The sequence below is a fragment of the Anabas testudineus genome, chromosome 9 (genome assembly GCF_900324465.2).
Source record: "Anabas testudineus chromosome 9, fAnaTes1.2, whole genome shotgun sequence".
Taxonomy (NCBI): Eukaryota; Metazoa; Chordata; class Actinopteri; order Anabantiformes; family Anabantidae; genus Anabas; species Anabas testudineus.
Genome location: NC_046618.1, coordinates 17,991,115 through 18,003,324, shown reverse-complemented (window position 1 = coordinate 18,003,324; position 12,210 = coordinate 17,991,115). Strand labels below are relative to the sequence as shown.

Sequence of the window (12,210 nt, the reverse complement as noted above, 5' to 3'; positions counted from 1 at the left end):
CAACCCATGAATCAAAAGATGTCAAATAAAAAAAAAAAAACATAAAAATAAATAAATGAATAAATGCACATCACCAATTAACAGTTAGCAGCTTGAGACTTGCCTCATGTCTGGTTATACTGAAGCCTATAATTTCTGTGTTTACAACACACAGCAGAGCAGAGAGTAGTGGTTGGATGAAGAACATCTAAAGAGGTTCACAATGTCAAGAACCTATAAAGTGAAGCCCAAACAATAGCTCTTTTTTTTCCCCCTCTACTGGAAAACAATTATGTAACATTTCACTGGAACATGTGTTAGAGAGTTGAAACATGTTTAATTTTCAATGAGTGGTTTCATTCCTAAATGCTGTTTTGGAAAGAATGTTTGCTGGTGTTTGTTGCTCAATACCCAGAGGGATAATTACATCTTCTTATTCCATATTGTTCCATGAGCAAGTCACTCCAGATGTAAGTCTCCAGTTTAGTAATCTTACTGATTTTTACACATAAGGCTCACTTTAAAAGTCTTTGGAAGTTTGACTCAGCCTCTGTCGTGTATTCTGGGAGACTGGAGGAGGAGGAAATGACCCCCATGACATCATCTCGATTATAACAGAAAGACTACATTGTGAAGTCAGATTGTGGAATCTGAAGGATGTGGACCCTTTCCAGGGACGAAGCACCGAATGAAAAATCTGCTTTTGATGCATTATGGGAGATGTAGGATCCAGCATTCCCCCACTTCACACAAACAAGGGATTCAAAGGGATGATATTTCAGACTGTACTGATGAGACGCTGGAAGTGAAAGGCCTTGCTCAAGACATTTATTAATTACAGCCTAATTAGCTCCTCTTCACTTGGACATAGCCTGAAATGGTGCGAAGATGACAGTGTGGGCTATGAAACACACTTCAGATATAGTGTCCAGCTATAGAGGAAATAAAATTAAAAATAGATTTTTCCAATTAGATGATTCATAATCTATACAGTGAAGAATCACCTAACCTTCCCATTTGCCTATAGACAGTGTGCCTGGTGCCTCTGTGTTGCCAGCCTTGCTGAGCCCAATGAACTTACTCACTAATAACAAAGATTAGCTGTATATCATTTACTATCTCCGCCCTTCCAAATAGGTCATGACGAATCGTAAATCACAGTTATGAACTTGGGCTTGGTCTATAAGTTGACAAATCCTGCCAAGCCCTTCAAGCAGTTGTGAATCACAAGCAAACTATAGTCAGATGTTGAAAAAGCTGTTAGGATGTGTGACTGTCTGATATGCTTGGTAACTCTGGGGGTTGAGCCTGAGGTCGCACTCGCTGTGATTCAGTGGTTTTCAGGTGATGTCAAACCTTATTCGGCAGCCGAACCCCGACTCATTTGTTTGTCCAGTCATGATTCGTAAGTAAATCATGCAGTGAGCTGGACTGTCTTCACAATTGAAAGTCAGCAAGGTCAAGGAAGTGTGTGGTGGTGACGTAGAGCAGATCCTTGTGTGGTGGGCTGGTTGTTTTTCTGTTTGTCCTGAAACTGAGCCATTCTCTCACTCAGCACTAATGTTACATACATAACCCGTACTACTGTACATCTGTTAAATTCCCCGCACTTTAACAGGATACAACATTGTTTAATTTGTACAGTATGCATTATTTCATAAGGTTAAGTGCCAAGAATTGTGGGCAGCTTACTCTGCTAAATTGAGTCGAACAATCTAAGGAAGGGCCTTAAACCCTGTGGTCTATTTTCCTGTCAGGCTCCTACATAATGGAACAGTGTGGATATGTCATTAAAAATCCCCACTGAGGAAGAACATGAATCATTTAGAGCTGCTCTAAATGTTTGGAGACCAGTTGTGATCACAGGACAAGCCTTTGTCTCTGCTATCAAAATAAAACAGTCACTTCACTTGCATTATAAAAAGTCTGTTTCCTCCCGTTATGACCAGCTAAATAGTTACTTCATGTTTCCAGGATTTGAGATACCCATACTCAGAAAATTGTCATTGGCTTTCTGACATGAGGAAGTGGTTTTCAGTCTGTTTGCTTTTAAACAGATAGATTGTCCTTATCGTGTATTTGCTAATGCTTGAGTTTAAAAACAGCATCATACAGTATAATACAGATACAGAAGCACACACACAGTACTGGGTGAGCGGACTGTAGCACGGCGCTAATCCTCCTTTCACACCCATCTGCTGACCAATGGGAATCTAAGGCCCTGGTTTGCCTTGCTGCATTGTGATCCAGACAGTCACATCCAGCAGGCTCAGAGAGGCTCACGAGTCAATGACTGCACACAGACGAGGTGGCAATGTGACTTGTGAGTGAAGCTGGCATGACCAAAGACATTCGAACCTGTGGAGAAGCTGGAGAAGCTCCTCAATACACACAAACACACACACAATTCCTTCACAAGGAAGATTATTAAATGTCCTTTTCCCAAATAATACAACTGTGGCAGAACAGTAAACAGTGACATTTCCCTGCTTTAGATGGTTGCCACAAGTGCTTGTTGGCAGTAAATTGAACACAGACTTGTGAGAGACTTTTCCACGCTCATGCACAGTAGTAACAACTGGCAGATGTAAACTATTTGCTTAAAAACACACTGCAAGGCATTTTATTCCAAAACTACAGTGAAGCAGTAACATATCTTACAAAACATGATAGTACAACCACATTAAAGCATGGCATCAAGTAGTGTTCCACGATGGATAAATCCAGGGCGAAACAGGGGTCGCATGCTATGAACCTCCCCAACAAAGCTCCGATTAGAATTGCTGTGGTTGTTGGGCATTCATCTGACATTGCTGGGTTACTGGAATAAATCAATATGTTGTACCCCTGACAGACATGAAACAACTACAGACGGCATCACAGAGCAAAGTGCAATATTCACGGATGTAATCAAAGTTTCAAGTCTTGCTGTTTCATCATGTGCTCAGTAGGGTTTACAAAGCACAGACTAGCTATTCCATTGTGGTCTGAAAAATTGTTGTGGTGTGTGACTAAGATTAAGGAAATAATATGGTATGGCTAACTGCAGTTTTCCTGAAACCACTAACAATTTTCAAGGCCATGAACACATACATTTCTAACATGGTAACATGGTAACAAAACTTTTATATGGAAAATTTGGCTTTGTAGACCAAGAAAAGGTTGGAAGTTCTCATTCTCTTTTACAATTAAAGGATGTGATGGTATAATAATGAGGATGTTTCGGTAATAGAGGCAAATTTGATGATTTCAATCCACAGTTGCTGTTATAGAAGTGCTCACTGTACTTCAATCTCACTGAGCTAAACCAACAGAATAAATGAATTCCTTACATAATGAGTGAAAATACAAAATTTTAATTTCTTTTTCATTTTTAACCATTTAAAGTTAGGTTGGTTAAATAACTGAATTCTTGCATAACACTGGTCAACTTCCTACAAAATCATCATGTTTAAATCATAACATCTAAGAGACGACAGCAAAGTAAAAAAACAATAGTTAACAGTTTATAACAGGATTATACTGGCATGACTTTGACTCCTTTATTCTGTTTACAGCTGTTTCTACTATTTCATGTTAATAGAGCAATGTCCTGGTGACTGTAGTTGGTGCTGCAGAGTATGGTCCCGATTTGATCACATTCAGTACTACAAATAAAAGATGTGATCACGTTCGTCTGCTATCTGGCAACGCTGCACAGAGGCAAACCTACCAGTGGATGGCAGAGTTTGTTCAGAATGTATTTCTAGGGATGGCAGCATAGAGTAGATCAGGGTACTTTCAAAATAAAAGTGTGTAGTATGGGCAAATTATTTGTTATTTCACAGTCTTAAATGTTTTTTGTTTTGCAAATCTTAGGAACACCACCCAGTGACTGATTCAATAATAGAGATATACGGTATTTATGTATGTTTTTTTGCAGCAGCATTGTAACTTCAAGGACGCATAAAAAGAATATATTGCTGCATTTAAAGGATAGTTTACAAGGGGCTCTAAGAACATAAATAGTACCATCACTAAATCTCAAAACATACTATAACATTTGATCGACTGAGACAATCCACAATGACAAAACAATGTAAACGTAGTGGAGTATTATGCGTTGTATTTGTATTAAACAAGTGTGATGGATTATAAAGACATCACCTAGACTCAGTAATACTGGAAGCTCACAGACATGAAGTCACTTTACTATAAATGACTGTATTATTGTGTTTTACCAAACACAAGTAAAACTCTGCAAACTCACTGTGCACCTACTTTTAAGTCAAAGAAGCTCACACACAAATCAAGCAAATACATTCTCACATTATAAAGAATTTATTGCAGGCAAACAATACTATAAATTATATTTACAAACTATAAAACAACATTTCTTTTAATGGATTCCATAGGTTGCTGGTAAACAGTTTTTCCAGTCTTGCGATTACAATTGACTCCTTCTTGCAGTTACGATTTTGTCCCACTGACAACTGCAGTTGAAGTATGTATGTATGTAAGTATGTAGTTACAATGTTTAAAGCTACATTCAGAAAATAGACCAGATTTAGATGCACTGCATCCTCAAAATTTTGAATCAGATCCTTAAAACTTAAAAAAACAAACAAAAAAAAACCTTAAAATGTTGACTTTAAAAGCTACAATATGCAAATTTTGGGAAGCAAGTGACAGCGTGCGACTCGAAATCAATGCACTGCCCTACTCTCAGTTTTATGAATTCAAAATAAATAAGAAAACGAGAAAATGTACTGTTTAAGTAGAAATAATTGGCATTGTGATTGGCCAACACTGAACAGCCAGGCTGTGCAAGTCTTGGAGTAGATATTCACATTTTTTTAAACATATTTCAGAAAAAAGTTACATACTGTAGCTTTAATTTCTATTTTCTAGTCTGTTGCTGAATTATTTGTTCTGTTAGTGCTGTAATGCATTTTTAAATCTGCATAGCCTTTCACAGAGTTATTGACCATTGACAGCGGAGTGTGTAGAATAGCCTGACACGAGAAACTATGTCACAACAGTGGAGATAAAAGCTTTATATGCACTGCATACCTGAATTTTATATACAAACAATGCAGCCCTGACAATGATTTGAGTTTTGCCGCCCATCGTTTATGCATGGGGCAATTAGTATCTAACAAATTATGCATTGATGAAACACATCTGCCATTCAGAAAATTCATTTAAAAAAATCCACAGCACACTATTTTCTCTTGGCTTTCAGTTTAACTATAAGGGAAAGAAGTTTCTGAAAGAAGTAAAAACAAAGAGAACTTCTGTTTCCAAGAAAATGTAACACCTCACCAACAGTTATCCCATTAATTGTGCCCATTTTCTAATCAACACTGACTGAAGAAAAAGTGTCAGAAGTGCAACTATGAACAGCTCTTTCTGTTAAAATGCTTATTTGTAGTAAAATAAAAATGTGAACCTATACTCTGTTAGTTTCCGTTGCTTTTCAATTCCAGCAAGTTGACTGGGAAAAGTACAGTATGTGCCTGTAGAGTCTCACAGATTTTCACTCTCATGTCATTGCTGTCGTTTCCTCTCCGATTCTAAACAGAAATTCTCAAAAGCTTCTTCTATCTCAGGCTCCATCTCATCTTCAAAGTCGTATCTGTGAACACAATACAGTACAAGTGATTTAGTTAGACCAATTTTCTTTTTACTTTTTAGAATTGAAAGACCTGAATATATACACTATAGATATTTTGTTTAATATTACCTCAACTAACATGTGGAATTATTTGCCACTTGCACAGACACATGAAACTACAAGCTCACTAGACACACACAATTCTGAGAGAGGATAAGAGCAAGTTAAGCCCTCTTTCACATCCAACTGCTGAATAAACTGAATCTGAGCCCATGGCCGACCCTGTTGCATTGTGGGCCAGTCAGCTCAGGGGGCCACAGGTTAGTGGTGGTCATATGACCTGTGTGAAGCTGTTATGTAGTCAGATGACTGGGAATGTACAAACATGTTGGAAGTGATGACTTTTTACAGATTTTGGTCTAAACAAAACCATAAGTGTAGTAGTAAGCTTGCAAATAACAAACTAAATAAAACAATTAATTTGTTAACAGAACATCTGAAATTCAAAATGATACCAAATCATTAATTTAACTACTTCCCTAACAACACAATTTAACCACTTCCCTAACAAGTGCTATTTGGAAATTCAATCTGAAAGACTGAGAATCTCCACACACTGTACTTCTGCAGAAATACGTGTAATTAAGCCATCCCAGCAACTCGTTTGTTCAGTGTGGAATTGTTCTAAAGGTCATACAGGTTCACGTGCAACCTGAGACACCTTTAAATGTACAAAGAACATGAATATACTCAATTGGCTAATCTTAACAAATGTATCAGCTGCCTGCTGAGTGCTTTTACTAAACAACCAATGTTAAGAAGCATCCCACAGATGTTACTTACACTGACTTGGAGTTTATTAATCTTATTAAATATTATTTATTATCATTGTTTAAATTACAGCCTAATGAATGGTGGTTACATGTTAAAATGGCAACCCCAGCAACAAGCATCAACACGTCCCATGGTATAGCAGGCAAACAAACAAAGCCATGTATGTAAAGTGTAAGTACTTACATTTCATCTCCATTTTCTCCATAAACATCATGGAAATAGTCCTGCTTATCCAGGATCTCTTGGTATTTCTCAGCATATTCTGTAAAAGTAGAGAGACTGAAATTCAGACACAGGGGAAGCTGCAGTATAATCTGATATAGTAAAGCCAAAAAGTTTAAAAAACATAGAACAAGAATAACAAGACATATGATTCTGTGTCACAACCACAACTAAATCCGTGGCGTCTCATTATTTTTACGCACAGTTCCATTTAGAATCAGTGTGCAACACACAGGGTTTGTCCTCCGATTGTTAGAAGAGGGCACCTCAGTGAAAAACCTTTAGAACAGTATTTCTTCTTACTAGTAGTGGTGCTCTTTTGTGTCACAGGAGGCTTGCCACATTAGAACAAAATATGTTGTGTTATATGTGATGTGTAATGTTCTGTCTGCATACAACACAATCACGACCAATATAAATAACTATACCAAAACAATACAAAAACAAAACGAGTTTAGCACTGATATTTATAATATCATATCAGATAACAATAATTATAATGAGGCACGTCCAATTTACCAAATGAATGTTCTGTGTGCACACATTTTGTAGCAACTATTAAATATATATATATTTTTTAATTTTCTATCAAGACCCAGAAATGATCTTGTTTGACCACAGTCCCAGGGATTCAGTAAACACAGTGGATTACGTAGCCTCACCTGGGTCTGCTGCTGTAAAAGGCGTGCCATCTTCTGTGTAAAATGTAGGTTCATTCTGTGAAAAAAACAAAACCATGATTGACAGAAATACAGACTGTGAATGAACATCAAAGAAGAAGAGTATGGTAGAGCTGACACTCACCATGAAGTAGTTGGGGTCATTGTCGGGGGTTGCGTTACTTGCTGCAGCAGCTGAACGGACTCTGCCCCAGTCACTGGATCTTAACTCAACTAGTTTCAGAAGCATCTGTCTGACATCCCTGAGGAGGAAAATGCTCATATGAGAAAGTTTTACCCTAACAAATTTAGTGTTTTGCTGCTTTTTGGTATGTCAGCTATTTGCCAGTTTATGTGATAATTCTGAATGATGGTAAGTTGGCAAACAGCTCTGCAAATGTTTGATTTCCAGCATCTCGGAAGAAAGCTACCTTAAGCGTAAACATCAACTGCACTCATATACACACCTGCTGCAAGTGGCATCTAGCAAAATAGTTTCTATTCTTTGGATCAACTCTTCCATGTTTGATTGTCCCCTCTCTTTCCATGTGTCATCCAGAACAGAGCCTGTTAGCTGCAAATTGAAAACACAACCTCATTACCAAAGTGCCTGGAAATCTTGTAATGTATATAAGTAAATGTATTTAATTCAGTCGAAACCTTAAGAAGTTTGACAGCACAGATCAGGTTTGCATCCACAGGATTAGAGAAGAGGCTCTTCATCAGGTCATACAGGGCACCAAGGAGAATATGTGCTCTTTCTGGAGCTCCTTTACTACTTTTTATCTAAATAAACAAAATCAACAAATGATTAATGACACAGAGTACAGTAAAACAAGCGTGCATGACAAGTTGACACAAGCAATATGACCATAAATGAAAATTATTCAGTTCGGTCTGTCCATCAAATTCGCAAGCGGACTAGCAAGGACCGTGAAAAAAAAGTCACTATTTGCAGTAAGCACAATTATCTCATTAAAAAGGTAAATCTATATTACGCTGTTAGACTGTATTTTTTTAATAAATGCATTTACACATCTTGAATGATTGATTATGATGTGTGAAATAAAACCTTACATGTACCCAAAGGTTAGTAAAGAGGGTCGAACGTCTTACCTCCAGGTTGAGATAAAGCTCTCCCAGAAAGAGCACAAAGGAGTGGTATTTCTTCTGGGTCTCCAGGTCTCCTTTAACAGCTACATCCCTTTGTTCATATTCTGTTCGACACCTACATCAGACAAAATTCTCCTGTGTTTAAAGTGAATTTGGCTGAGCCTGCTTTGCATTCTGACCTTATTACAGTATTAGTTAGTCCCGTTCAACACAAAAACATTTTCGCTCCTACAACTGCTTGTGTGAAAGCAAGATTATGCTGTTCATGATGTAACAAAAAAAGGCATTATATAAAATAAAATAAAAAAAAAAAGGAAAGAAGACAAAACAGACAAAGACAAACGTCTCAGATTGTTTTCTACTTTAGATAAATATCAACAATAAATACATTAGAAACAGATAAAATCACCTTTTCAGGAGCAGTTGACGAAAATTGCCACTTGGAGGGCTAACAGCGAGGTGATGAGACAGATAGTTGCAAAGTCTGGCACCCGTGTAAGAAAAATTTGGAATGGCAGTAGACTGCAAAGAAAACAGAACTTAGACTCAGACCATATTAGTAAGCTGTGTTTAGGCAGGTCTCGTTCAATATTTAATATTTATACAAAGAGCAAAATGAGAAGTGTAAACATCCAAACCTGTGTGAAGATCAGTTCCACCAACTCTTGTAACAACTCTTCAGTAGTAACCCAGGAATTGAGCATGCCAGTTATGTATTCAACATCTGAGTCAAAGGAGCCTGGTGAGGAGCTCAGGTGGCCAAGAAAGTCTTTGACCGTATCAGCCAAGGTTGCTTCACCGTAATAATTTTCTGTCTCATCATAAACAGGGTCCTATACAAAAATCACAATAAAAACAAGGTCTAAAGCATGTGTTAAATACATACACCAATAACTAAAGCTTCATACCAAAGATAATAGATCATATTTGAAGAGAAAACATAGACAAATGAGTCCTCAGCAGAACAATGTAGCATCACAACCCAAGGTTCAAAACTCTTTTTTATCTCTCTAAGTTGTCAAGGGCATGTTGACTCTGTTTGTTTACTGCTTTTTAAAAAATTGATCTTGTGATTGAAATATTTAAATTGAACAACTTTATTTTCAAAGATGGTACAATGTGAAGCAAGTTTTTCTTTCAAATAAATCTTTTTAATTAGATCCATCTCATTAGTAGAAACTGTACGAAAAAAAAAAAAAAACTTATCTAATGAATTTAATTGACACTGTAGTTTTGTGTACACCACCCTTCATTGTCACTGTGAGAGTTAAAATATGAAGGTACAAAATTTGGTACAATATAAAAAGGAAAAATTAATAAAAGCTTTTAAAACCTGTTAGTACGCACTTTCACAAAAGAAACTCTTGATTTGAGTTTCACCTCTATGTACAGTATTTGTCTGTCTAGCAGATAATCAGTATAGGAACTAGCTGTGTCCACTGTATATTGGTAACAACTGACATTTATGTAACTGCATCAAGAGCCCAATCAGAAGCACCCGCAACAGGTTAGTAAGTGTTGTGGTACAGCCATTGCCAGTAGGTGTCACTAGTGAATGCTGTGTGAAATAAGGCTTAGAGTAAAAGCTGTGGTGATACCTTCAGTAGGTCCCCATTTTGCCAAGGTTATATAATAAAACAGAAAATCTGAAATTTATAAAAGTTGCTCTGTTTCCTGACTCTTACTCTGAAGCTAACAACAGAAACAATTTCACTATAGAGTATTAAACAAGAGCAATAACATCAAAATTAATGTTGAGATGGTGTAAACCTCTTACTTCATATAAGTGAAATCCAGTAGGGACAAACTCTGGAGCACTGACTGAAAGATTTGATGACATGACCAAAGCATCCACATCATTACTTCCTCTAGAGGCAGACATACTGTTGGTATTTAGACTTTGTTGCGGTTTGTTTTGTCTTCTACAATCTGAAAAAGGGAAGAAGACATAATAAAAATATATCATTTTCTGGAACTTGGTGCCCTAGGAATTTTATGGCAGCTCAATTACATGTAAGCTTTAGTTCTTTCAATTTCATGGGATTTGATGACAAAGATAATGTTTCATTACCTTTATGAGGCCAAAGGGGTAACAGGTTTGCTGTGTCATCATAATATTTCACATACACAATTTAACAAACTGTATTATTAAATACTGAAAGACACTATCAGCACATTGAAGACACCCAGCTAAACATCACACAATACTACACAGCACTATAAAATATCTGACAAAGTAATATTAACTAAGTGCAAGGCTGCAATGCAGGGCAGAACATGACACAATACTTTTTATATGCTTTGCAATTTCATGTGACACTAGCGCTGCCAAGTGTGTGTGTGTCTGCCTCCCAATTCTGCAAGGTATGCATGTGTGTTATAGAGTGCAGTAGCTAATAAAGGAAATTTTGCAGCTGTGGACTTGATGATACACACCATACAAACGATAAAATACACAGCAGCTGTGCCACACTATGAGTGGAGGCAGAAATGCACCTTCAAATCCCAGATTTATCATCTGAAGTAATGCTACAGAGGCAAATTAGATGGATTTAATGATTAAAAGCAACTATTTATGTTTTGACATCAGTAATCCTAGCTCTGCTCTTGCTTATGATGAACTATTTTGAGATATTTTCCATCGTTTCCCCACAGGAATTTGACATAGGATTAGGATACGAATGAAAACTGATTTTTCCTCTTTGCTCTCTGTTGCTAACTTAACGTTACGATGGTTAGCAACTGTTAGCTACAGTATATAAACTCGGGTTTTATGCTGGTGGTGTAGCTTTAAATTCACTGTGTCAGTGTGTAACGATGTGACATCCGAGTGGGAGCTTTATTTAGAAGCTGTATTAACGCTAAGTTACCTAATATGATATAACAATCCAACAGGTGCATGTCGCAGCGCCAAAATGCTAAGGTTAGCTAACATTAATGGCATTTAGCAGCTAGCTAGCTAATGACAGCTCCAGCTTTAGACCAGGTTAAACGAGTAGTTAACACCCTCGGCTTCTAAGAGGAACAGTTTTGTGGCTATTTTCACATTCAGCCAAACACAGTTTTAGCTTTCGGTGACCGTGTCAGTAAGTGGCATTTCAAGAAACGGAATCTGAAACTAGCTAACCTGTTAGCTAACGTTAGCTCGGTTAACTTTACTTTAGCTTTCAGACAGCTCCCTACCTCCAACAGCCACGTCGTTTGTCGTGCTAATGTTGTTCTCAGCGAAAGGCGGGGAGGTCCGGGGTTGTCTTAGCGGCTCCCTGTGACTGAAGAGCATGGTTTTGTTTTCACCGTCCCCTGTGATATCCGCGATCCCGGAGTCTGCTGTCAGATTACGGGCTCTCCCTGCTCCAGGAGCTCGGTCGAAATTCTCGTTCATGGCTGCTCGTTTTCCAGCTACGACTCTCAAAACTGCATCTGAGAAACACGATTAAATGCTGTTCGCTCTACAATTGCTTTTTTTTCTTTTGAGTGGCGGCACCTGCTTGTGTTTTATCATAACCAACACGCCCTATCTCTCTTTCATGGTGGCTTTTTCTCGAAAGGCTAGTACCTCAGTATACACACAACTTTTTTTGGCCACTTCCTCTAACAACAGACTCGTTGTCGCTGATTGGCTATCACGATGCCTGGTCCCAAAACAAAGCTGTCTCCCTCTAGTGGCCTGGAGTTGAAGCTCAGCCACAGCCTGAAGTACAAAGTACAGTACAGGAGTATTTAAGTACTGCTTAAACTAAAGTACTCTGGGAATGGATGAAGATAGGCTTCAGAATAATCATACATATAAGTTAGAAGCCAATTATT

The 12,210-nt window shown here is 37.7% G+C and overlaps 1 protein-coding gene across 1 annotated transcript; it reads right to left on the bottom strand.

Annotated features, from left to right (window-relative positions):
- Window positions 1-4,283: 4,283 nt before the first annotated feature.
- On the bottom strand, window positions 4,284-11,978 carry paip1 (poly(A) binding protein interacting protein 1). Its single transcript, XM_026343118.1, has 11 exons — window positions 11,587-11,978; window positions 10,181-10,332; window positions 9,042-9,236; window positions 8,813-8,925; window positions 8,407-8,518; window positions 7,951-8,076; window positions 7,758-7,864; window positions 7,436-7,553; window positions 7,294-7,348; window positions 6,593-6,671; window positions 4,284-5,596 (listed from the first exon to the last, which is right to left on the bottom strand). The coding sequence occupies exons 1-11, from the start codon at window positions 11,783-11,785 to the stop codon at window positions 5,509-5,511; spliced, it is 1,344 nt and encodes a 447-aa protein (XP_026198903.1). The 5' UTR covers window positions 11,786-11,978; the 3' UTR covers window positions 4,284-5,508.
- Window positions 11,979-12,210: the final 232 nt, after the last annotated feature.